This window comes from Ptychodera flava, chromosome 9 (assembly GCF_041260155.1).
Source record: "Ptychodera flava strain L36383 chromosome 9, AS_Pfla_20210202, whole genome shotgun sequence".
Lineage (NCBI taxonomy): Eukaryota > Metazoa > Hemichordata > Enteropneusta > Ptychoderidae > Ptychodera > Ptychodera flava.
In genome coordinates, this window is record NC_091936.1 from 24,422,081 (window position 1) to 24,449,957 (window position 27,877).

Consider the following 27,877-nt stretch of genomic DNA (forward strand, 5'->3'; position numbering starts at 1 on the left):
CAATTTGAATGTCAACACTTTATTGCATCTGTATTTCCTTCAGTTTGTCAAATTACCTCTACAAAAAGACGAAAAATTTACAAATCATTACAAATAGTCTTGACCTTGGAATACACTCCTGGTCACAATAAATTATTCTGGTTGTTGTTGAGTTGCCTAAAGTGAAACGTCCTCGTAAAAAGGTGAAGTTCAAAAATGTTTAAACACTTAAACTTGACCAAATTCCTAACAAATTCAAACAGAAATGGAATGAACCATTTGATAGCTCAGGGGTGGTTCTAACACTGGTAACAACACAAATGTCGATACTCTCTCTGATTTTCTCCTAACATCAGCACGGTACTTCTGAACAGTGACTCGTATATGTAATCAGGGAAGTATTTTGATCTCCTGCTGTTCCCAAGGAATTTCACCGACATCTTTAATAATAGTTCCAATGTCTTCCTGTCTTCCCCAAGATACCAAGTGGTCTATTCCACATATCTTCAGCCCTATCAAAGCCCAAAACTTTACATCAATCTGTATACAAACTGATTAACCTTCTATTTTACCCTGTCTACATAGCAGGTATAGCTCCCTGTGAACAGAATTCCTATTTAGCCCTACATATCACGGGCATCTTTTCAATTAAACAAAACTGCGATTCAAATTTCAACATCAAACAACATCCAACAAACATTACATGCTCTTGAAAAAATTTCCATTCATTTTTATTTTATTTAATACTTAAAGTGGACTCATGAAATTGATATCCATGATGTTTTTGACTTGGACACAAAAGAACCATACTTCTGGTTGCATTAATAAATTTGTGATGCAAAGAGTCCTGGACAGCAAACAAGTTTAAGCTTGAATAAAACATGCATGCAATGCCAATTTCATAGAAATGCAACACTCCCGGTGGACAAATGCAAATTACAATGTGTGAAAGAAATCAACAGCAAGAGTGCCTAAGCAACTACAAATGGCTGCATTTGTGCATAGATACTTATATACACCAGTATATTTTTTTACTTGAAATCCTCTTTGTTACCCTTTCACCCCCGTTTCTCATTACAGAGGTCTGACCTTACAGTAGAAAACAATAGGTCGAACCATAATCTAGTGGTGAGATGGTTGAACCAGTACTTTTTGATTGTACAGCTGTCCAATCAGATCCAGCATAAAATATGTTGGTTTTGACCTTGCTTATGCAGGATGCGACAAAACCAAGATGGCATTTTACAGTGTCTGCTTGCGTTTCAAGGAAGACATTGAATGTGAATGCAAAGATAGGAAAGTGCTTGCGCATTTGAAAAATTGGGTATGTAGAATTGTATGAACAATGGCCAGCATTGTTTACATCTCATTGTTTATGCAGTTTGTTTACTCTTGTTATGACAAGTCAAAGTCTCGACTGGCAATTGACGTGTGTCCTTAAGATTTACATGTGTTTTGTTAAAGAGTGCCTGTGCATGAATTGAAAATATTCACATGTTTAAGCATACACTGAAATCACACGTTTTGAGAGAAGTTATTCAAAAACTACATCTAGAAGTATGGATGTGCAATGATTAATGCCAGATGGCTGACTAAAAAGGCCACTTAGGTATCTAATACTCAATTTCCTAAATAAATGTACCGGTATACATTTATGCAACAGGTACTGATTAGCATTGTTAGAGTATGCAAATCAACTATAATGAATCATTTTCAATGGAGCATATTTATTGGACGAAAATTGAGCATTATGTACACATTAGAATGTATCAGGTCACATGTGTTACAATGTTGTGATTTATTTAATACTGTTTCAGCTGGGTCTTTAGGTACCTATGTGACTTGAACTACTGGTACTTGGTTTTGATTAGCAAGTGACGATGTTTATTTGACTTTAGAAGAGAAATGGGCCAATAAGAATCTTGGTTGCTGAACTCATGGTCATATATTTGCTCACACCTTATTCTGGGCGACATGCCCCTCTCCTAGAGTTTGTTTGTCATCACTGGTAACAACTTGATGGCTATGCATATCTGTAGTTGCACCGTAACAGAGTCCCTGATTAGTAATGCAAGGAGGCTATGTTCTTCTACTGTCAACCATTCAATGTTAGTATACTGTATGGTAGTCCATACTGTCCTAAATACAACCAGTTGCCTCTTTCTGCTAGATCACTGAGAGCACATCAAATGTAGGCAGAGTTTTGAAGCTGTGTGGTGTAAAAGAGGCGGCACATGACAAAGTCTAACTGTTGGTTCCTTTAGGGATAATTTCCCAATTCTTCTGTCTCTATGTAGGATTTGTATAAAACATCAGCTGGGTGGTCTTCATCTTTTCTTTGAGATGATACCTGGGAGATAACACCTTGTAGTCTGGGACACCAATACCATCAGTACAGCAGGTTAGCAACAGCAACTATTTACCTACACTGTTAGCCCTCAGTGAATCTCAATTTGGTGGAATTTGACTAGTTTAATTGCAGAACTGAGACTCAGATACAAAGCTCTGAGAAGAACTCATTGAAGTACTAGTAATCTGTTTTCCCATACGAATTATGTAACCAGTAACATAGGTTCTATCCTTTCCACAGAAAAGCTTGGCAAAATAACACAAAGTAAGTGGAATACCCAAAATCATAAATGGCTGGAGTTATAGCTTGTGGAAAAGACAGTCTATATCATATAAAAACAGCTGCTGCTGGTGCATGGAACACGTTTTCTCCTGTTCCACAGACTCCAATAGAAAGGGGTCCATGCATCTACATAGAGATTGCTTTTGTTGAGTAACCCTGTTCTGTGAGAAAACTGTTGATTCTTGATTTCTCATAGATGACTCAAACCCTGAAAAAGTATGATAATGTCAGCCTGTCAACCATACATGTTTTTAAAATACAAGTCACTACAGGTCAAAACCACAAAAAGACCCATAAAAACAATACACAAAGTGCATGGAAAGGTAACTCACGCTCTGAATTTCTGCTTGTCCTGACCGGAACAAAATTCATTATAAATTAATCTAAATAAAAACAAATGGAATGCTACAATAAGTATGACTACCGTCACCCAGAATACTGGTGGTAGTCGGACTGTACTGTGTTCCGGCGGATGTGGCAGGGACACTGAAACGATAAACAGAAAAGACAGATACAAATGTTAAAACATAATAATGTACAGCAGGAATTGGTATTGAATAAACAAAATATGAGAAAGCAGTACGAACATAAGCTGATTCTGAGACTTGGAGCTATTTCTGGGTACAGCCTTTTTGATGAGCACATCAGATAGATTAGTATGAGTTAAGCACTCACAGTGAAAGCATGAAGAGACACGTGTTTTCAATCCCTCCAACAAATTTCATCAATTTATACACCATGCTCTGATTTTTCAGTACACTAACAACAGAAAGAACAAAAATACACCTGGAGTTGTCAAGTCACTGCCTTACAGAGCATACGTGACTGAAAAAATATCAACTTTTTGAGTGAAGCTATAACCGTTAGACATTTTGGATATACCAAGCTCTTGTAGTAATAAATAAACACAGTGGAAAGAACAACTATGGAACAACATGAAACTAATCTTTACGGCCCTGATACGGCTTTTGCGGCCCGAGGTCGTACGGCGGAAGGGCCCGAGCGTGCGAGGGCCCGTACGCCGTACGACCAAGGGCCGCTAAAGCCGTATCAGGGCCGTAAAGGTTTTATCATATACCTTATGAAATGGTAAATGTGTAGTTTACATAATATTCAACATTGTTTAGGAGATAAAAATGCGTGCGATATCAAAAATTCATCATTTGTGTCAGTTTTTCATAAATGCGATGGCCGCTTCCCCGTCGCGGATTGATATACACAATGACGTAATTTGTTTACCTGCAGAATTCTAGAACGCGCAAAGCAACATTTGTACTATACCGTGACCAACAGAGATCAAGGCTGAAATTGAGGTGTAAGAAGGACAAAAGCGTGATGTCAGTTTCTTGCAATTTATACTGAACAGGCACGCACTTAGTATACATAGTATTTCACTAGAATTTAGAAATAAAAGCTCATGTCACCTGCGCGGCTCCACTTTCGCCACGCGCAACTACTATCTGAGCGAGCACACGTTTTCCTAATCTCGCGCTGGCTTTGTGTACGAATGGAATGTTTGCCGATAGCAACGCGCGTATAGTAACCAGAATCGAGATAGTTCAGAAATGCACGCGATTGCCCATATTTGGGCACCGGGCCGGGGCGTGATACGTAAAAAAAATGCACGGATCTGAGGGCGCTTTCTCCCATAGCTTTACACAGGCACGTGAATGCAGGTATATGATAAAAAGTTGTTACTCACCATATTTAATACTTTTATAGTGCATGTACTTCTTAAGATCTACTAAACTGTCTGATTGTTCTGATATGTACAGAAATGGAGTCAGCTGAGGTTCTGTATATTTCAAAGTGAATGTGTGTGAGTGCTGCCTGGAAGAAAAAAGGATAAAACAAAATGTGAAAGGTTTTTAAACTGACTGTCCTTCAATTGAATTTTGGACAAGATATAAGGACAAACATATATTTTTGACGTTTATGGCAACAAGTTTAGCTCAGACATGATTCTTTTTAAAATTCCATGGTTAAACTTTCATAAAAACCCTTTTTCATCCAGCTTGCGCAAGGCTTACCAAGGCACTTTCAAATTTACTACAAACAGTAGTTACCACATGCTCATCAACACATTCCTGATTCAAAACTTTTGGTGGAGGAGACAAAGTTATCATGACTTCAAATATTTTGCCTCAGTTCATCTCAAAATAGAGCATGATTTTCTGTGTAACATATACAAAATTTTTGAACTGTCCTATATCTACACAAAATAGCACTTCCTGTGCAACAAAACATAAGGAACAAAGGGATGTATTTTTGAAATGCAAAATTTTAACTAAACGCTGCTACTTGGTTCTTTGTTTCAAATCATCTTCTTCTTAAAAAACCAAATATATAAACAAATAAACAAATGGTATCTAGGTGAGGTCAAAGTGCAGAGGTGACACAAAGGGTTGAGAGTCTGGATTTGTGTGACAGTATAATGCTTACTTGATCATAACTGGATCCTTTTCACAGCCTGCATCGCAAGCAAACACATGCAAATGCCTCCTGTATTTGTCTTCACCTTCCACGTCCCTGGGAGTCACATGCACCTGCACGGACTTGATCATCGCAAGTATGCTGATGTCGAGGTCGTACTTGTTGTATATGATGTGGTAGATGTGCAAGTCGTGGGTGAACTGTCGTGGGTCAGCGTTAACAGCAAGGTAGTTTGTATTGTGCTGAATTGCCAACAGACTTAGAAGAAATGCCTGCATAACACCGTGTGCTCCTGAGCAATAAAAACAAAAAATTTCCTGCTGTAAGTAGGCATGCTATGGCTCTGACAGAAATAGTTTAGCTTGCCCAATCTCACATTTGACCTTTGACCTTTACTTTCAACACACTGCAAGACTGAAAAGTTTCTTTCAAATGTGAAGGACAAAGAAATGAGAATCTTTGTTGAAAATTCTCCCAAGGCCACCATGCATTACAATTTTTGCACCTAAAAAAATTACTGAGAACAAATATTCTTATTAAATGTCTTCAAAGGTGGTTGAATTTAAAATATAAATTCACCACAGGAAAAAAAACAAACATTGACAGATATATCTTACCAGAAATCAACTGATTTGCACAGCCATTGTGAAAGAGAGTGTGCAGCCAGACTCTTACAAGATCTGCCAGCTCCTGCTCAGTTCTGACTTGGATCCACATACTTGGATTGTTCCTACATGGACGGAAAAGAAACAAAGAAACAAAGATGGAAAACACTCAAAAATGTAAGTTTTTTGTCCGTGCAGTTGCCAATTTAGCTGGGGAAATGAATCCACATGGTGGGATTGGTGCTACATATTTTGTTGATGGTGAAAGAATTTGCAACAAATGGGAAAAATATAATCTTGCTCAAACAAATTTTGTTCCTTTCTGAATGACAATTGATATGTCAGATCTGTTCCATGCTTTTTCTTGCTAAATTTTACCAAGACAGATCATAGTCTTTCTCAAATATTGTGGAAATGTATGTACTCATAAAACACACTGTTCATGCAGCTCAATCAAAAACTTTTCACAACTCATAACTTTTCTGTGTCCTCAGCTGATACTAGCTGAATTTACTTTAATCTGTGAATGTTTCAATTGGTCTACGTCATACGTCTGAATTGTCAAGTCAAATAGGACTGAGCAGGAAGGTATAGTTGCTGGAAATGTAGCGCAACCCTCTTTGAACTTTCCATCGGCTCTTGGCTTTTGATTTTGTTGAGTCTAAAGATACCAGAACCCATTGACACTTTGGGCAAAGGAACAGCTGACTTGAGTCAACAGTTCCTTTCAGAACATACTAATTGAATGAACTGTCATGAAATGAATGACTTTTCTTCAAGAATATATGATAAAACCTACCAAAAGTTGGATTTATTTATCAACAGATATGACATTGCTATAAAAATGCAGTCTCAAGTCATGAAGTCAATAAGTACTTCCTGGACAGAACACATCAAACAAACGCATTAAAAAAGTAAAAAATACCGCAATTATACGGTGTCGCTTAAATTTGATCAGAATTGGTACATACCAAAGATCAACAATAAGTGTTATTTCTATCTGTTCAGTGCAGGAAAATTATGCATTGATTTTATGACAATTTCTGCACAGTACAACCAGAAAAACAACAAGAAATACAACCAGAAAAACAACAAGAAATATTTAAACCAGAAAATTAAGAATGACAAAAGTAAATAAGGTCTGAAACTTTAGGTACTGAAGGTCAACTTTAGCAACATGCATAGCAGAGAATCTTTCTACCATGGATGTACAAAAATAGACATCCATATGGTTTCAGCAGATCTGTTAATATGTCACGGTTCATAAACAATGACAGGAAATGACAAATTAGCTGTTTTAGTTACTGCTATCACTCCCAAACATAATAGGTACCCTGCATACAAATACGTTAAAGGTCAAAATCCTCTTATTCAGATGTGTGGGCTTATTCAGTTCACTGCCACCACTCCTGCACACTTGCAGTATTTCCCTTTTTCTTACCTCATTTGCACATTTTTGACACTGATGTGTTAATTTGAACAAATTCACATCTCAACCCCTACATCTACCTGTACACCAAATACTGAGATGGTAGCTTTGGCAGTATGGGAGCCTTTGTGTGTGACGGACATACATCCGCACATACCCACAAATATACAGACACAGACGCCACTCAGACTCATCATATAAGCTCTTTTTGGTATTTATATATAAAACCAAATATGAGCTAAAAATGTCTGATGACACGTGCATTATGAATTCCAACAAAATGTCCTCTACAATCAAGTATGACATTTTAAGTATTACCATAAATTATATCTTGTAGCATATCAGTAGTTTATTACATAACTTGTAACAAAAACTGAATATTGCTTCATGTACCGTATGGTATGTTCAGGTATTGCATCTGTCACCGAGCCAAATTTGTGATATCCCCATACTCATGAGGTTCAGACCAAGCAGTAACATTACTTACCATGTAGCCATGCCACTGTAACAGGAACCAGCCTCCTTTAGTTGCTGCTCTTTCTCTACAGAAGTGGTGTCAGAGCTTGGATTGGATTCCACAGAAGACAGGATGTAGTACAGTGTCGAATTCAAGACATTTGGAGGGAGTTGATGATCAGCGCCCTCAATGAACACTTCTTGTCCAGCTCCACTGGACCATAGCTATCAAGGAAAAGCAGGAGTTACACATATACTGTTTGAAATCAGACTGGAAAATTGGTCCCTAATGTATTGTTGGATCCATATAGTGCAGTATCTGACGCTGCAGCTAGAAATTTGAACAAATTTTGACAGTGTTATATGTGGCGCTCTTGTTGCAGCTTGTAGTCTGAGTTGTTCTAGTGTTCTTCATAACATTGGCAGCAGCCTGTTAAGTTGTATTTTCATTGTTCTTGCATTCAGACTTTCCAAAAATGTTATCTAAATTTTCAGACAAAACATTTATTTTTGTAAATCAGCGAGAAAACACTGATGTCATTTGCAAACAGCCATATTGGCGCATGAAATATCCATTACAACTGGATTCACAAAATAACCATTTAACCCACACTAATAAAGATCACATGGTGTCAAGAAAATTAAGATCCCCTCAATGACTTTTCCTGTAAAACATGTTGACAAAGCTCTGAATATACAACCATCCGATGACCGAAAGAGATTTCCATCGATGTTCACAAACTGATGAAGAAATTGTACTTCGCAATTTTTAGATGAATGTACCTGTTGCCAGTGCTCCAGATGTTCCGCTGCTACAACACTGAAGTCATTGCCATGGGCAGCTAGGAGTTCCTCCATTTCCTGCAATTGAATGGAGGGATAATATTAAAGTCTTTCATGTAATCTGAAACACTTCCCATTTCTGAGGCTAACTGTGACTGGATCCAGGTTTTCAAGTGATACGCAAAGCATTTATACTGAATGGTGGCAAGCATCAAGCGTTACAAGTAATATATAATAATCACTCATTTCAAAAGACATGTCACTCTTGATATCAACAAAATCCCTTCCACAAACAGACTTGTGAGCACAACATGAAGAAGGAGAGCCTTGTTAGATGGCAGACAGACCATGTTGTTGTAGCTATACTTGTGAAAGTAGTTGTGGTAGAAGTTGTGAAAGTTATGGTATGGCAGGGAATACTGACCTGTACAGTCTCTTTTTCCAGTTTCTTGTGGAGTTCAACAAACATTTCATTGTATGGAACAGGATCTGAGTAGTGAACCACTGTTGCCACCCATTCTACGTAGGTGCTGTTTGAAAAATATCAATACCAAAAGTCAGCAAGACTGAAAATTTTTCATTTTTTCAACTTTTCAATACAAAATTTGCATTATATTAACTTGTCGTCATAGAATATGTATGTTCTGTGAAAGTTTAGCTAGGCCAGATCAGGTGGGTGCAGTCATAGTCATGTATTATCAATCGCTCAGTATTTACCGTATGACTGATAGCTCATTATAAATTTTTATACGTAATCTTACATCGATTTACATGCACAGGGCATTGCATCACAAAATAGACATAACTATGAGCATTTTTGTCTATTTTACCTCTTTGGAGCAACATCAATGACTTTAGATGCTGGATAAGTTGCTATGGAAACCATGATAAACTCTTCTGCTCTCTTTCTAGAGGGTGCTTTGACACTTCCCACTGTGACAGTAAATTCAGGTATTGCTGGATTTGTTTCAGACCTGCCAACGAGAGAACATTAAAACACATGCTGAAAGAAGTCACGTTTTCATACGTTTTGAAATCTGCAAAATCAAAAGTGAATATTAACTTGTTCCTTGATTGAAAATGAAATTTCAGCATACCTGTATTGTTTGTTGACAACATCTTTCCACTGGTATGCGCCGGGTACTGTTACACTTAACTTAGCTGAGAAGCTCTGAAATCAGAAATTCAAGGAGTGAGTCGAAAAACTTTGCAATCAAAATTGGACATGTAATTTCAGACATGCTTCACATCTGTAAGATGCCTGTGACAATAATTTCCCATTAACGACATGAGAGAGAGTATGGACTTTTGTTTCAGGGAATTGCCGTAGTACTCATTCTTGACACCATGGCATTTTACAATCTGTAGTAGTATTGATGTAGCCACTTACAACATGAAGTAGTCTTGATATCTCCCATACAGTTTGTAATAATCTCTATGACAAGAATGTTGATACAGTGTCAACTTACTCCTTTATTTTCAACTGCTATCTGCTGCAACAATAGGGTAGGTCTACTTCTGTGTGCTAAGACCTTTTGGGTCACTACGATGCAATCACTCTCCTGTGAAAGACAATGACAGGAAAATCTAAACAGTCATCAGGTTGTCAAAGACAAAAATTCTTCCAGAAGAATACATACAAATCACCAATGAAACAGCCATTTGTTAAGGTAGCATGCACCTTGAAAGTGAAAGACTTAAACTTTCATTCAAACTTTGCTAAATGACACTTTCAACCATTCTCTACCAAATCAAGATTGAAAATCAGGGGTCATTATGCAAAATTTGGTACTAGGGAAAAAAAATTACCTAACATTTACCTATATATGAAATTCAAAATGGCCACCATCCCTGTGATAACTAATTGAGGAAAAACAAAAGTTTTCAAATTTAGAAAATCTAAGGGGCTGAAAATATTTCACACTCCCAAGAGCTTTAAAATGAGCCCCCCACAAGTGGGAGACTAGAGAAGTACTGAATAAGAGTCCTAATCTATCTCGAGGCGCATTCTACCCTAAGAGCAATGAGTGTAAGAGTGATTGATTTCAGCATGATGGATGTGATATGAAAGAGCTTAAGTTTGAGTGCATACTGGTATAGACACCACTGACTAATGTCCTTGCATCATTCAAAAGATAAATTTACCCAAAAAGTATAACCTTGTCTGATGGCTTCAGTTGGCCACCTGAATGTGTTTCAAATAACAGTCCATTCACATATTATGTGAAATAAAGAGGAAATACCGAGATATCGGCTCTGAGAAACCACAAACCAAAATGCCAAAATGCCATTACTGAAATACATGGCAAGTGAAAACTAAAGTGCAGGTTTTGGAAAATGATAACATTTAAAGATACACGTCTTATAAATTGGGTATTGTAGTGTCACCAAGTATCTAAATCAGAGTAGACCACCGTGGTGACTTATTTTCTTTGATGAATATTCAATTTCATGAAAAGAATGGAAACTATAGGAACTAAGTTTACGGCTATGTTCACAAATCAAGTGAAAACTGATGATCAAAGATACACCTTAATTCCTTGTTTCCAGTGGCAGTGAAAAGGAATATGTCATTACTTAAATGAGAAATAACGATATTTTCTGACCAAAGGAATTTTTGTATAATTACATTCACTAAAAGCTGTTTTGACATGCAATCATCGTCACTGATATCATGCATGTCTGTTATCAGTAATGTATTAAATGAATAAAGTCGAGAAAAAAAATGTAGCCATGGATAGAAAATAATGCATACTTGATGTTTATTACCCTGAACGCTCTGCTGAAATGTTTAGAAACAAAATCATCAAATCACTTTTATTATTATCAAATAATTATCATTATATCATTTATTATCAATGTTGGTACATTTTAGAGAAAGAACCATACCAATCTGTGAATGAAATCATGTAATACAAGTCATTGTCAATGACATAGTCCCCACTTGTAAAAGGAGTATTAGTCTTGATGGGGCAGGGAAATGTGGTCATTAAAAAGTATCGCTGGAGTGTATAAGTTCACATCTATGGGCACATAGGTTTATGTCATTTTTCCCAATTTATAACAAGAGGCATGTCTAAGTTATGGTTCTAAATCGGGAAAAAAGATCAGACCTCTAGCTGTGTTGGCCAGCCAAGAAATACATATGTGCATAATAAATGAGGTACGAGATGTGAAATCTGAAGGTCTAATATCCTATCAAAATTGAAGCTTATAGAACTTGTGGTTACTCAGTTATGCATATATATGTATAATCAAGGTCTAAGGTCATCAAGGTCACGTGACATTTTGAAAAAAAAAATTGTATTGCTAAGTTATCCCTATATACCAAAAATCAGACCTCTTGCTCTATTGGCTCGCTCAAAATTAGATATGTGCATAATTGATGAGGTACAATATGTGGCGTCATAAGGTGTCCCATCATACCATATATGAAAGGTTTGGCACTTGTGGTTACAGAGTTGTGGACAAATATGTATAATTGAGGTCAAAGTCACCAAGGTCACATGACATTTTGTCAAAAAAAATTGTATTGCTAAGTTATCCCTATATACCAAAAATCAGACCTCTAGCTCTATTGGCTCGCTCAAAATTAGATATGTGCATAATTAATGAGGTACAATATGTGGCGTCACAAAGTGTCCCATCATACCATACATGAAGGGTGTATCACTTGTGGTTACTGAGTTATGGACAAATATGTATATTTGAGGTCAAAGGTCACCGAGGTCACATGACATTTTGTAAAAAAAAAATTGTATTGCAAAGTTATCCAGTGTTCTCCCCAGGCCGTTTAACAGGATCGGCCCCGATCCTTTATTTTTTTCGCCCGATCCTTTATTTTTTCGCCCGATCCTTTATTTTTCATGCCGACCCTGTTTCATGTCCGCTGATTCTCTTTAAAATGTGGCTGAAGACCTATTGTTTCTCGGCGGCGATTTTGACACTTTTATTTCAGCAAGCGTATCAAGTGTGAAACGGTTCTGATGTGGCGATAACACGACGTGCCCGATGATTAAAGGTTTATTCCATCGCCAAAATGTGTGAAATGGTTAGACTGTTCTCCTTTCATGTCGATGCTTTTAGGTGTTTTACACACAATGAGGCAGGGTTATCGGGTGCAAAGCACCCAAAGTCGCGCTTGTCCGCTTGTCTGTGAGGAGAATAAATAGGCCGGCCGTATTGCAAATGAACATCGGCTCAGACGGATGAAACTTAAATTCAAAAAGCATAAAATGAGTTACGCTGCCGATCGTACAGATAACGGCCATTTTTTACAACGGACATGGAGTATACTCAACGAAAAGCTCGGTGTGTTGCATCTTTAAGCTTTGCCAGCGGGCACTCAGTCAAAGCATGGAGGTAGTTCGATATGAGGCAACTGGTTGAACTGCCGTTGCCACCAATGTCTCGCACTGGTAAGAATCCGAAGGTCAGGAAAAGTGATTTCGATCAGAAGTGGCTGAAATTGTACGATTAATTGAGACAAAAATCAGATGCAAAAATGTTTGGTACTGCCGCGTGTTCAGATCGTTGCGTGTTCGAGTTAGCCATTTCGAGATCTGTGTAGCAGTACGTCCTGCAACATGACGTTGAAGCCATGTGTGTCACCTCGTGTCACGCATTCGTAACTTGCAAGGATTTGTTCGATTGACTTGATCCAGTTTCAAAACCCATGACCCGTTTTACAATATTCAAGGCACCATGAAATGAAAGAAAAAGGAACTACATGAGCTAAAATAATCATTCGTGTGATCATCTGAATACAGCAGCTATGTACGTACGGTTAGGGTATACAGTATAGGTTCAAAGGTCACGTGTGTTCAAACGTGCTCCACACAATGCACGGCCGCGCGCCGACGCTACGCGGTTGTCAAAGTTTCGTACGTTTGTCGAAGTAGAAGTCGATGCAATTTCAAATCTTGTTCTTGAAAATACCTGGTGTCAATATTTTCGGGCTTCTCTTTATTATGAATTGAGTTTTAAAGTCAACATATTTCTCTGCAGGCATGCTCCTCTGACTCCGAATTGTAAGTGCAATATTCAGTCCCGTATGAACTTGTCCGTGTGACTGTTTTGCCATGGACGTTTAAAAAAGACGTCCATGGTTTTAGAATAGCAATCTGGCTACAGACAAACATGTACCGGTAGTAACAGAGGATCACATAAAACGTCTGATTATCGGCGAAAAAATGAGGATTTGGGAGCGACTGAAAAACTGTGTTAGCCAGCCAACGGTCACAGTGTAGACCGAGTTGCTGAGTGCCGTTCGAAAGGAAATGGCATTTGCATATGCAAATTGCACCCCTAGCGTTCAGACTGAAGTGCTACACCCTTCATGTATGGTATGATGGGACACCTTATGACGCCACATATTGTATCTCATTCATTATGCACATATCTAATTTTGAGCGAGCCAATAGAGCAAGAGGTCTGATTTTTGGTATATAGGGATAACAGTGTTCTCCCCAGAAATTTCTGAAACAGGATCGGCTAATTTGCATAACAATTACTATGTAAATTTTATGTTAATTATGCAATACAAACATCACTTCATAGCATCAGAAAAAATCCCACAATAAAAGGATAAAGTAAGATCTTTCATGCAGTACGTAACCATGAAAATGGACTACAAATCTTGAGTTTCAAGTACAATGTATGACATATTGTATTACATCCATATTTTCATTCAAAGTCTTCCAATTCTCTCTAGAATAACATTCAAAATTATCATTGGAGACCAACTTCATCTCTTCAATTGGATTTTCTGAGAAGGTAAGTGACTTTTCGGGGCTCTGTTTGAAAAATTAAAGTGAATTTTGCGATTTCAGCGATTTTTCATAGTACGATGTTATATGTCGAGCGCGGACTTGTGTTGCTGTACCAACTACGGTAGCATGAAATTAAGGCCCAAAATCAAGCATAGTTCGTGGAATTATACTATAAATTAGCTTTTTACCGCAGAATTTTGTCTGTTCATGCCAGGAATTTGATGTTGGGCGGCAAAGTTCGCCGCTGTGTTTTGCCGCTAAAATCCAATATGGCGCCAAATCAACAGTGTACTGTACGTTTACACGTACACTGTGTACTCGCATACGCTCATAGTGAAATAAATCCCAAAAATGTGCGTATTTTTAGGTCAAATGTTACTTTTTTGGGGGAAACTATCATCAAGTGACACTTTTAGGTTGTAATACGTAAAATTCGTGTCACAGTTGTTTTTAATTATTTTCCTCTTTTTTTTCAGGGTCATCACAGTCCGAGGATGGCTTCGAAGCTTCCAGCCGGGGCTTCCCATAGAAAAACTTGTGCATGTGACCTCATGGTTGTTCACTTTTAATTTTTTGACGTAATTTTCGTGTCTGATTTGTCTCAGTTTGTTGCAGTCAAGTCTCTGAGGCTTAAGTATTGATCAAACTTCAGGTTATTTAGAATAAAGCTGTTGTCTTTGCAGTATATTGAATTCAGAACTTATTAATTTTCTTTTTAATTTAACCAACACAAAACCAACCGACACGTTCCAATATTTATTGAGAAATTCGTGTCACCCGAGCGGCACTTTCAAAGGCTTCATTAAAGGTGAACTTCTCCGATATGCTTGCACATGCAACAACGACATGGACTTCATTGAAAAGGTCAACTTTCTCACACGCAAACTTCAACAACAAGATTATAGAAAAAAAAGATATATCTCGTATAAAGAAAGATGTTAATCTCACCAACCATCGACGATACCTCACCGATAAAGATAAGAGGAATATGACATAAGAACAAAACTGGTTTACACAACGACCTTCAGTCCATTCATCAAAACCAGGCAAATCAAACAATGTCTAACAAAAAATTGGAAAATAATAGAAGCCGATCAAACACTGGTCAAAGTTTTTCCAGAAAAACCTATCATAGCATACAAAAGGAATAAAAACTTAAGAGACATCCTTGTTCGGGCACAAATCAAGCACGAGGATAAAATAAACACGAACGGTCTGACCAACAAACCACTCAAAGTTCAGACCACAACATATCCATACTAGCATCTCTAGTTGATGAACAATCGCTACTATCAAATTAACATGTGGGATAAATAGCTCCAACGCATAACCGGTTCTTTCCCGGGGACCCAGATCACATGACCAGGGTCAAAGCACTATCGATTCACCGGTGTCTCGCCATGTTTCTCCATATCATTAAACCACATTGATCGAATCAATATACCGCATCACTATCAAAGGTAGAAAACGATGTGTAAAGTTGCTCTCATTTTCCTATATATAGAAACAGACTTCAAGATACATAAAACAATTTATAAATTCTAAAATTCTGAGAAAAAATATACTAAAGAACTGTAGTTGTAGTTAACATAAAATTATTCTCGTTTGTAGAGGCCATCTAATCTGTGGTGAATGTATAATGCCCACTGTAACAAGTACTAGAAAACGGCATTCATAGGTGAAATTTTTAGACGAAGTTTCGCCAAGGGTCTATTGAAAAGTGTACCATTTCCAGTAAAATAGCTCTGTGAAGTTAAAAATTGGCATACACAATCAATTGTTACTGAAAAAGACACTGCTGAAATTTGATCGGTGTTCAAGACCCGGAAGACCATTTACTAGCCCCGTTTCTCCTTCATAGACAGACCCAAATCGTGTTATGCAACAGAAACTACTCAGTATACACATCGACAATCTTTTGAAGGTAGGTTTATTTTTACATGACAAACTGTTTATATCAGAAACAAATTCCTAAAAAACACATATTACCTATAACATTCACTCAGGTCCGCGGTATAGCGTGAATGTAGGCATGTTTAGGCGACCCATGCTTGTGTGAACCCTGCGTACTACTGCGACCTTTGTTTTGAAATGAAAACGAGGCTATTTTTCTGAGGGCGCTGTTCAAATTACACCCCCAGCATTCAGACTGCTTGTGGTTACTGAGCTATGGACAAATATGTATAATTGAGGTCAAAGGTCACCGAGGTCACGTGACATTTTGTCAAAAAAATTGTATTGCTAGGTTATCCCTATATACCAAAAATCAGACCTCCAGCTTGATTGGCTTGCTCAAAATTAGATATGCGCATAATTAATGAGGTACAATATGTGGCGTCATAAGCTGTCCCATCATACCATATATGAAGGGTGTAGCACTTGTGGTTACTGAGTTATGGACAAATATATATATTTGAGGTCAAAGGTCACCAAGGTCACGTGATATTTTGTCAAAATATCTGAGATATCTGCGTGAACGGATGGACTCACGGACGGACATGACCCAATCTATAAGCCCCCTGGACTTCATCCATGGGGACTAAAAACTGTGTCACTGCATCCTTTTTGTAATATGAATACGATGAGAAACTAAATTTTTATTTTTCTTGGCCTTATACATGGAAGTCTATGGACTGCCTTATACATGGGAGTCTATGGACTGCCTTATACATGGGAGTCTATGGACTGCCTTATACATGGGAGTCTATGGAGACTGCCTTATACATAGGAGTCTATGGAGATGAAAACTAAAAAGTCCTCTAACACGGCCAAATTTGATCGCATTGTGAAACAAATCGACGTGCATCTGTATGGGGTAGGGTACTATCCTTGTGCAAAGTTTGAAAGAAATTGACCTGGGCATGTCTGAGATATCTGCGTGAACGGACGGACGGACTGACGCACAGACGGACGCACACACGGACGGACATGACCAAACCTATAAGTCCCCCCGGACGGTGTCCGTGGGGACTAAAAATCTACATATGCTTTTGGTTCTAATTTGACCCATTTCCAGTTTATGCTCAACCTATAAATTCATAAACAAACTCTGATAATAGTATCAGCAGAGTATGGTGCTTGATAAAATATACAAATATGAATCGCATGGAATATGTAATGTTAATGAACATTTAAATCATTTGTTTAAAATTCTCACAATATTTACAAAATCTGTAGACATACCTAGTTGACAGAGGTTGCACATGTTAATTATTAATGACAAATCAATCTGATGTTTTTCAAGCAGTAAAAAGGTAGGAACAAAACCAAATGCTTCCATGGATTTTGAATTGGTTCGGTGTTTAATCTACACACTTGTGCTATGCTTGTTCATATGCCTGGCCTTACCTTTGATTCAGTGATTATTCTATACACCAGACCTTCCCTAAAATGCACAACTCTTGCCTCTGAAAGTTCACAGAAGGTACAATTTGAGATGGTAAATCATCACAGCGGAAATTCATCAGTTGTGATAAATTGGGTCAGGGAGCTAGCGCCCTGCCATAAGGATTGACTTGAATCCTAGGATGTAAATGAGGGTGGGTATCTGCTGGTACATAAATTACACAATGATTCACAAGTTGTTGGGTCTGTGGAAAGGTGCTGGATGTGCCGTCATATTATATTGCTGGTAGATACTGGTAGCTAGATCATTTCTTGCAAGGACAAAGGAAACACATGTTCAGTTGTGTACACGAGGCCTGTACGCGTGCATATGCATACGGCCGGAAGACAGACAATATGACACTATGGAAATAAGAGACACAGTAACTTTGTACGGAAAATTAACAAAGACATAATATGCATGATATGAAGAGTATAAGCTGACCTTTGTAGTGCAACATTAAATACTTTAGAATGTTTTAAATGATTTGTGATTAGCATTGTGGCCGGCAGCTTGCTGTTCAACTGTAATTTACCCATCCGACTGCAATTGGGTTTTCACTCTATTTGGTCCTGCTTACCACAACACTATTGCACAATCATCACACACAGAATTGGTTGTAGCACGGTTACTGATCATCGTTGTAAGAAAAAGAGCGCCCTCATTGTTAATAGTTAACTTCACCTCTACCTCTGCTATTGCCCCAGTGTCTGTGTGTCTGTCTTTCAGTCATTCATTTGTCTTTTCCATTTCCCTCTCCTATTGTTTCTTAGCAAAATAAATAAATAAATAAATAAATACATAAATAGATAATGATGCCCTAAAGCAGTGAACAGTTTTGATCTAATTCCCATTAAACCTAAACAAACACATTGCTCTCTCAACTCTTCACAGACTCAACGACAGATACTTGAATACTCCGGGGAATACTCACCTTTGGCAGAGAGTCCCTGTACATGAGGTTGAGCTATTGGCACATATGGTACAGCTAAGGACAAAACACTATGTTGATATCTAATATGCAGCACGTCACTGCTTACAGTACTACCGACTACCACACCAAGGTTACCATTACCTGTCAAAAAAACAAAAAACAAATCAGAATATGTATTCATAGAGCGGCATGAAAACGTTTGGAGTATTGCATCACAGGACAATACTGGGTGACATTTTTTCTTACCATATATGGTGAACAAACCGTCTATTCAATGAGCAATACAAATACCACGATACATAAATGACATTTTATTGACATAGCAAAAAAGTTGACAGAGCCTTCAGCAAGTCAGGTACATTGAAAATATTACTTTATTGGTTACATGTGCTTGATTTTTAAAAAAACAGTAAATCTATCAAATGTGGTGAAAATTGTGATTTATCGTTAAATTTCTCTCTGTATAAATTTTTTGATTTGCTATGGTCAAGGCAGTACTATAATTCAGAAACAACATAGACACACCGTTGGGCCACCACATTTATGAAGTACTGCACATGACTGATAGAAAACATCCCTAGCTTCCATTTACATGTGCACCATCTGCTTTCAGTACATCAGTACATGTATATCTAAATAAAAACTGGAACAAAAACCCATTTCGTGAATTTCAGGGACATTCAGTAAGCTACTGGTACACTAATTCTACTGGTCATATTGCTGAATATTCGAACCAACCGTCCTTGAACAAAGACGAGGACATTCGATGACCAGCTGTGTCATCTTTTGAATTATTATGGGATATTTAACTTGCCAACTTAGAGACATAAATGAATAGTGTGGGCACATGGGCAATATTGATATGTGTCATGAAAGCCATGGTTTTCAAATCTTAATCCTACACCAGGTGTCACACTGGTAAAGTGAAATGAGATTCCTGACTAAATACAGCAACATTGAGCAAGGTTTTGACTGTAGACGGTTACACAAACACTGCATCAAATGTGTGCTGGTGTCTTCTCAAATAGACTAAAATTTTACATTCTTTTATATGTCCTTCTTTGTAGAAATGTCTTTGCATTAGCTCTGCACTTACAATACTTCTGAATATATTCAACTGGCACGTCCCCGGGCACGTCATATTCCTCAAAAGGAAGGTTTTGCTGCTGATAATTGTGAATCACATGCTCTTATTGCTTAAATGCAAGCTGTCAATGTTTGCTAAACCAAACTATGGACAAAATGAGAAAAATTTGCACCAATGTGTCCAGATTTGAGAGTGTGCAGCATTGGACGAGTTCTACTGGTTGAGTGTGAATGTTTGCTAAACCAAACTACGGACAAAATGAGAAAAATTTGCACCAATGTGTCCAGATTTGAAAGTGTGCAACATTGGACAAGTTCTACTGGTTGAGCAATATCTGAAAGTGACTCAGTGTTTTTGTTAAATTAGCATTTCTAAACAGACAGAGTTAAGAACAGTATTGCACAAAAAAAAATTCATTTGATGGCAGCAATTACAAAGTTTGAAAACTCCTGCAGTACATTGTAAAAATGAAATATGAACTTGTGAACTTGTTTGATAATAATTTCGGCTTCGTTGGTTCAAGTCATGCTAAATCACTGAGTTAGCAACCATACCCTGTTTCTAGTATCATTTATTGTTATGCGATATTACGCAGGGTTCTATGTAACAATGACGTTAGCTCATGACCTTCTGGCCAAAGATGAGCCACAGCTTTGAGATCCGTAGCTGTTGATGCTATTTATACGACTTTTTAGTGAATATTTATAAATATGAAAAAAAAGATCTGTGATAGTAGAAAATTGCTAAACAGGCTTAACAACCTGTGTCTTGCTTAATAAATGCATAATCAAAAAATCACCTTTCAGAACTTAATATTAGTAAATGACCATAAACAACAGAATAAGCCAAATAACATAAACCAAAAGTATAAAAATAAATGAGTTCCCTGAGAAATATTACTACATTAGTAATGCACATTTAGGGGCCGTCGATAATAAAAGCTGACGCACGACAAACGTAATTCTTTTGTTTAGGGGGGAGGGGGTAAAAGCTCATTTCGTTTTGTGTGCGTCAAAATCGCATAAGGATTTTCTATTGTTTTTGAAGTGCGACTTTGCAGCGAGAACGCAAAACTTCCTTCGCGTTCATCGAGAACAATGACCACAAAATACGGAGACAGAAAAGACAACGAAAAGACATGAATGTGAAATAAAAACTTCTATGCTTTTTCAACATGAAACATGTATGTGGAACACATTTTCCTACGTGCGAAATACATTAAATGTTCTGTCTTAAAAAGTGAAACGTGTAAAGTTGAGGTTTATTAATTAATGTGCCCTTCCGGTATTTTTTCATGGGAGTGCCGATTGGAGAGGTCCGTGTGGGTTTGTCAGAAACGGCATCATAATACGAAATTGATCTGCATTCGTTTTGAGGAGGGAGGGAGGGGGTTTCAAGTAAAACGAAGAAATTACGTTTCTTGTGCGTCAGCTTTTATTATCGACCGTCCCTTACTTATCTCTAAATACACACAGACAATATTACTCACCTACAAATGGGAGAGCCGCTGTCTCAGCCTTTTCATTCAGATCATGCTTTATGGACACATCAAACACGTTGAAGTCAGACTCCCATCTGTGTAACTGATTCTGCAAACATTCTGTTTGTAAAACACACAATATTTATAACACGTTGACTACCTAGCCATGTGGACATGCAATATGGGAGAAAAATTGCTTTTACTTGTGTTAGTTTGTGATGATTCGTCAACTGAAAAAAATATGAAAAAATTCTCAGCATGATTAATATAATTTTTTTAGATGATTATCATGTAAGCATATGGTAGGTTTATACAATTAGCATGATTAGTACTGGCAACATCTTTTATAGCATTGTGTTTGTATCACTGTTTCACATTGAGATAAACATGAATTTCAAATTCAGTGAAAATAATCAGAACAAGTGATTTTTTGTACAGGTGTCTGGGTAAACAGTTGATGCTCACACAGTCTTTGTTATGCGGAAATTTTGAGATAAATGCATTTTAATGAATGGCATTTTCCTTTGTGAAATGTCTACTGTACACGTCTATGCTTGTTGAATGCAACATGTGGCAGACAGAGTAACAAAAGCTTTTATACAAATGTTTCATGAGTCATGAATGTCAACAGAGAGTATTCAACTAGGACAGCCTCAACCTGTCAATGAAAAATATCTTTTTACAAGCATTGTTCCCATTTTTTGTGAAATTAAAATATAATTTGCTATTATTTTTGTTGATGTATCAAATATACTTTCTGAGTGTAATAGGATAGCATTTTGAATTCCAAACATATTGCATTGCTTTTGAAAGTTTATTACATAATTTGATGCATACATGTATTTCTTGGAAGCTGAAATTTGAAAATATCCCTGCAGAAAAAATCTTATAAAGCGTATAATGGGTAAAAGAGATTTACACAAGCACATGATGATTGACTTCTGTATATACACGTAGCAAGTATGATTTTTCAATACGTCTGTTCTTAATATCTTTGACTCTTGTACCCACTTTTTTATCTGTGTACTGACATGCATTCATGCCTGACATGTTTTACCACAAACCTGATAGTATCTGAGCCTGGCTTATCAATACTGCATTATCCTATGACTGAGTGGCCTGCACTACACTGATCACAATAACATTTCATAGTGCAGATATTACAACAGACCAGGTTTACCTCATTCAAACCTGTCCATTAGTTTAACCCTTTCAAAACTTTGTGTATGGATGTAACTACTCTTTGAAAGACAGGGGAGAGGGGTATTCAGAGAGCTTGATACTGGGGCTGATGGGTAAAATGATTTACCTGTATCTTTCATTTATAAGTGGAATTTGTAGTGTGGTTATTGTCTGACCTACGTACAGTGAAATAGCAAGAAATGAAGATTAAAAGTCAAAGAATAGCATTAACCCTTTGAATGCCAGGGTCAATTTTTGTTGCCTTTATAAAATGTACCTAGTCTTGATAAAAAATCTATAGCCAATCAAATATGGTGTCCATATGGTCCAAATTTATAAAACAAAATCAGAAAAAATCATAAAAATTGGAAATATGTTGCAGTATAAAATTTTGATGGGAAAAATTTCAGCAGTCTAAAGGGTTAACAACTGCAACATAGTTTTCTCAATAACGTAACTGCAACAATAGAGAAATAAATCAGAAATTGATCTCTCGTGCTAGCCAGTAGAAAGCTTATTGTTAAAATGCGGCTTGATAAAACAATAATTCTACCAGTACCCGTATTTGTGGAATGTGCTAATTTTGTTGGGGATGTCCCCTTTCAATTAAACTACAATTTCAACACTGAGAACACAACAGTCTAGTCAGATCAACATTTTATGTCACTGTTTCATTGAAATTACATGTAAATGTTTCATTACAGCAGTTTTGAAACTTCTCATCCTAATGCTAGACATCAGGTTATTTATCTACATTTATTCACTTGACAAAAATTATCTTTGAGGAAAGAAAATCCCTTTTGCCATTAGAAAATGCCCTTTTTAAACAATTGCATGTTGTATTTGTTTATAATCACCATAAATAGATGTAATTATCATTTGATTGTACAAATATCTACCTGCACATATATATGCACATGTACATTCAAACAAATACCACATACATTTATTCATTTTCACTGAAATGCTGGTCAGTGATGTATCATCCTGATTATAAAAAAAATTCGGTACATTTCTGTCATTTTGGACTTGGCGGTGGTGGTGGGTTTGACAGTTTTTGAAGACATTTACTATGATCCAGGCATGATTGATGGGTGTCGATTTTTACCCATAAGGGAAGATGCAATGTGATGGCTGCATCTGTGACAGGAGATTAGTTGCCAACCTTTATTTACTCCAGCGATATTATTCGCCAAAAGAGCAACATGTCACCAGAGATTTAGCCAAATCAGTTTAATATTCAACAGATATCACACAAAATTCAGCACTGATAGCTTTGAAAATTTTGTCTAATAATCATATCAAACCATTTAACGTTATCAAAGATTCTGGTCTTGACAATTACTCTTGATTTAAAGTAAATGAGTGTACATATGTGAAGACCATACAAAAAAATTGGATTATCTGGAAAATAACATGATACAATTAGTGTGCAATAACTGTTGTTAACTACTGCGTAATTATAATTGTGTGGTCGTTCTGGAGTTGTGGTTATGATAGCACTGCAATAGTTGCAGCAGCAGTAACAGTAGTAGTGCACCAAGTAGGATCAGTAGAAGCAGAGATATAGGACTAGTGGAGATGCAACATTGCTTGTTGTGCCAGTACTTGCACAGTAGAATAATATAAACAATGTTTTTGCTAAGTTGGGGAATGTTGGTAAATGATTTGGAAACCCCGGTAACATTGCTGCTGTCCCCTATTTGATTATATTGATATAACACGGGGAACCTTGGTAAAATGACTGGGGAACCCTGGTAACATTTACCCTCTTACCGCCCTTAACAAAAACACTGATAAAGCACTAGTATATAAGTATCTTTCCTATCAACATTGCACACATTTGTTGAGATGTAGAATATAAAATAGGGTACCGATACCAGACTATGGGTTGGTTGTGATAAATTACAATACTGATTTTTTTTTAATATGTTACTTTGACATTGGTTGGAAATTTAATGAATCTATACAGATCTACTGTATTTTGTTATAAATTGGTACCATATGTGCCATGCCAATCAGGCAACTATCCTTTGAAGTTGACAAACAATCTATTGATCGATCGATCGATCAATTGATTGATCTATCTATCTATCTATCTAACTATCTATCTATCTGTCTGTTTGTCTATCTGTCTATCTATCTATCAAACAATTTATAAAGCACCTAGTATCTAAAGTTAGACAATACTATATTGAGGAGCTTCAAAAAATATTACAAAGTTTTATACTGCTGAAAATTTGCAAATTTCATAAATAAAAAAAACTTTAAATCACGCTAACCACAGAACTTGTGCAAGACTATATAATGTACTTTTGGATAGATTTTTGACCATCGAATACAGTTAATATAATAGAAGCAGAATACTGTTTGTGCTGTCTGATTTTGAAATCTGTACAGAAATTTACATATTCGCCGTTTTCTCATGGTAATTATAAAAGTTTAATTTATTTACATCAAGTTTCCATATGCAGGGTGGAGCCAATTTTCAATTTGCAATGTAGGTAGATCTGACATAGAATGGTTAATCCTGATTTTTATCCTCTTGACAGAAAATTGCTCAGACTGCCTTGAGCAAATTATAAACAAAAGTTTTAAACATTCATTTTTTAGGTGCAGAATTTCATCTAGAAACTAGTCTGATTTCAGGATGACGTTGGGAAGGGCATGCAAAGTGATAAAAAATTTGTTTACTTCTGATAAACTCATAATAATAATTTCTAAGAGTCTGTATGTCAGCTCATATAGCTGGGCATGATGTATTTTCACTGTTCCATGCAGTTATAGGAGTGTGACACAGCTTTGCCTTTCAACAAACTGACTTATGAACACACTTACTTACCTGTACTTTGCTTGGAGTGTGACCTTCCAAACAACGTTGGTCCAAAATACAACAGAAACACTAATATCACAAGTACCAAGAGGGCTATTTTTCTCGATCTGCAAAATAAAGCGTGAGGAAAACAACTTAACAGATACTAGTACCATGAAAATACTGATGAATTGCAGTTGAAAGTGGTTGCCTTTAAATGAATTTCAAAATCATAAACTACCTCAGTGATATTTCATAAGTATTCTATTCTACTGTAACAGCTCATTGTACCTACAGAAACTAACCTTAACAAGGCAGCTTATTTAATGCTTTGATGTTATTATGAGTCATGTTACTGTACAGTCTATCTTTTTTCTTTGTGTGCGAACTGTTAAGTTTTATCTCATAGTCAACACCATAACATAGAATTAAAAAATTCTCCTAAAATAACAATGTTTAGTTTACACTGAACAGCCTGTCTCTGACACAATATTATCTCAGTCATTCTATTAAGAGTAGGGGAACAGTTTATGAAAACATAACTTAAAACTGTTTTGTCACATTTATGTTTCATATCTTTCTGAAAATACTGCAAAAATATCAAAATTTCAATCCTAGGCATTAAGCAAACACCTGAATTTAGCTTTGCCTGAGAGTTTACAACTAACATTAGCAGTATTGTACAGTGTAATCTGACATTGGTGCTCAGCACTATACTCAAAATAAAATTTGTTAAGGTATATCAAGGAGACAAGCGATAATACGTGACATGTCCTTCCGTTTAATGGTATGATTTTGTTTATAAAATTCGCTTGGCTTTTTCTCGAAAACATTTGTCACAACCACTCTAAAACTAGAACAAAGCAGAATTATGAGTTATTCTGAGCTGCACATAATGCGCTTCTGAATAAAAAAAAAATTGAATGGGGAATGTAAAGTAAGAAGCCCACCATGAATAATTATACTCTACAAAACATGACATTCTTCACATTATGCTGGCTTGGATGCATAAATGGCATGAGCAGTTAAGTCTGAAACATCTGGTACACAACGTAGTGTGAGTGTTCTCACATAACAGTTTATCCATGCCTACACAGTGTATTTGCAAATTATCTTTTCAGGCGCTTACTTTCAGGAGGGAACCACAACTCCTGACTCAGCAAATTAAGTCAATACTTGAAGTAAGGGGACAAGTCTTGATTAGTTAACTTGGTGTAATGACTATCAAATTCAAACACAGCTTCTACCCTTAAGGTAGAACGCACCTCGGGGACAGACATTTGGACTCTCAAACTTTTATGATTCTCTTCTGATATACCACATGTGGGGGTTCATTTTAAAGCTCTTGGTGAAAGAAAACTTTTTACCGGCTCAGTTTTTCGAAATTCGAAAATTTTTATTTTTCTCCATAGAGTTAACACAGGGATGGTGGCCATTTTGAATTTCTAATATCGGTAAATCTTGGGTACCGGTAATTTGTTTCTCTAGTTCCAAAATTTGCACGGTGACCCCAAATTTTTATTTTTTATTTTGAAAGAGAATGATTGAAAGATTCCTTGAGGAAAGTTAGAGCAAAAGTTTAAGTCTTTCACTTTTGAGGTGCGTACTACCTTAAGCTGTATGCTTTCAGATTGCTGTTTATATTATATTTGCAATGGTGTGCATAAACAAATAAATAAATAAATATATATATATATATATATATATATATATATATATATATATATATATATATATATATATATATATATATACATATATATATGCATCGATAAGTGATATCAATATACCTCACTTCAAGTACAAATTAGTAAAATAATATTGATAATATATATATATATATATATATATATATATATATATATATATATATATATATATATATATATATATATATATATATATATATACAAACATGTGCATTTGATTTATGATCCATGGTTATTTTAAATTTTGAAATGTGATAATTTTGCAGATTTTAATTTGGTCACGACTGTTGCACTGTTGGTTCACGGTCCCTCCTTTTGTGGAGGGACCGTGGTTGGTTTAATTCATTTATTAATATATATAGCTCATCCTGCTATGTGTACCATGCAAAATTGAATGTAATCGTGTATAGACATGAAATTTTTCAAAATCAGTTCATATATTTGTAGACATAATGTACACTTTATACATATACAATGTGTTCGTCAGTATACAAATCTTCAGTAATATACCAGAAAGTGTAATATCTCTACACATGGTAAAGGATTTGAAACATCCAATACCAAATCAAAGGCTTGGTTATTACTTCTTTCCAATTTACCCAAAAGTTTCCCAAAACCCGTCTCATTAGCAATGCCCTTTCAGTGTGTTATGTTGCTGTTATATTATCTCACATGCCAGTTTGTTTGTTATGTTAATCTCACTGTACGAGCCGATATCATCTTCAAACAAGATTCTTCAAACAAGATGATATAAACGATTGTAGCATTGCATGAAATGTGTGGTACATTTCATGCAATTTTTAATTTTAAAGTATGTCTCTGTCAGTGATGGTCTCCCCGACCCGAACTACACTGTCTATTCAAGTATTTTACATACCAGCACGGCCAGCAGTACGCAAAGAAATCGATACACACACCAGTTTCGGATGTACACAACCAAACAATCTCACTCACCTGCTCGCCGGCAAACTGTTCGGCAAATTCTTGAGTCTATTTTTGATCCACATATCTTGCAAAAACAAAGCATCATTACGCATATGTACGAAAATTATCTCTGTCACCACCGAACAAGAGTACAAGCCGACCAACTGTGTCACGTATGAACTGACATGATGACATACACTGCGTGTCGTGTCAGCCGCTGCCGTGTCAGCCGTTCGATCACCTGACACACAGCAGTATTAACCTCTGACCTGATCA

At 36.5% G+C, this 27,877-nt stretch overlaps 1 protein-coding gene across 2 annotated transcripts; it reads right to left on the reverse strand.

The window, feature by feature from the left end:
- On the reverse strand, nucleotides 1-27,855 carry LOC139140456 (uncharacterized protein KIAA2013 homolog). Of its 2 annotated transcripts, XM_070709743.1 has the most exons (17): nucleotides 27,632-27,855; nucleotides 24,999-25,096; nucleotides 20,984-21,094; nucleotides 18,408-18,548; nucleotides 17,437-17,495; nucleotides 11,073-11,099; nucleotides 9,787-9,879; nucleotides 9,415-9,488; nucleotides 9,148-9,291; nucleotides 8,742-8,847; nucleotides 8,318-8,395; nucleotides 7,566-7,759; nucleotides 5,662-5,774; nucleotides 5,054-5,336; nucleotides 4,314-4,441; nucleotides 2,944-3,097; nucleotides 1-2,819 (listed from the first exon to the last, which is right to left on the reverse strand). In XM_070709743.1, exons 1-17 carry the CDS (start codon nucleotides 27,712-27,714, stop codon nucleotides 2,813-2,815), a joined length of 1,893 nt encoding a protein of 630 aa, XP_070565844.1. In that variant the 5' UTR covers nucleotides 27,715-27,855; the 3' UTR covers nucleotides 1-2,812. The 2 variants fall into 2 exon arrangements, with proteins under 2 accessions (XP_070565844.1, XP_070565845.1); XM_070709744.1 differs by lacking the exon at nucleotides 11,073-11,099 and having other exon boundaries at nucleotides 27,632-27,854.
- Between the last annotated feature and the right edge of the window lie 22 nt (nucleotides 27,856-27,877).

Excerpts from the sequence above, each read along its gene's own strand:
- LOC139140456 (XM_070709743.1), bottom strand. The coding sequence starts at position 27,714 with ATGCGTAATGATGCTTTGTTTTTGCAAGATATGTGGATCAAAAATAGA. Across the intron at positions 25,097-27,631 it reads AACAGTTTGCCGGCGAGCAG|ATCGAGAAAAATAGCCCTCT; the intron begins GTGAGTGAGATT and ends TTTATTTTGCAG. Across the intron at positions 9,489-9,786 it reads TAGCAGTTGAAAATAAAGGA|AGCTTCTCAGCTAAGTTAAG; the intron begins GTAAGTTGACAC and ends TTCTGATTTCAG.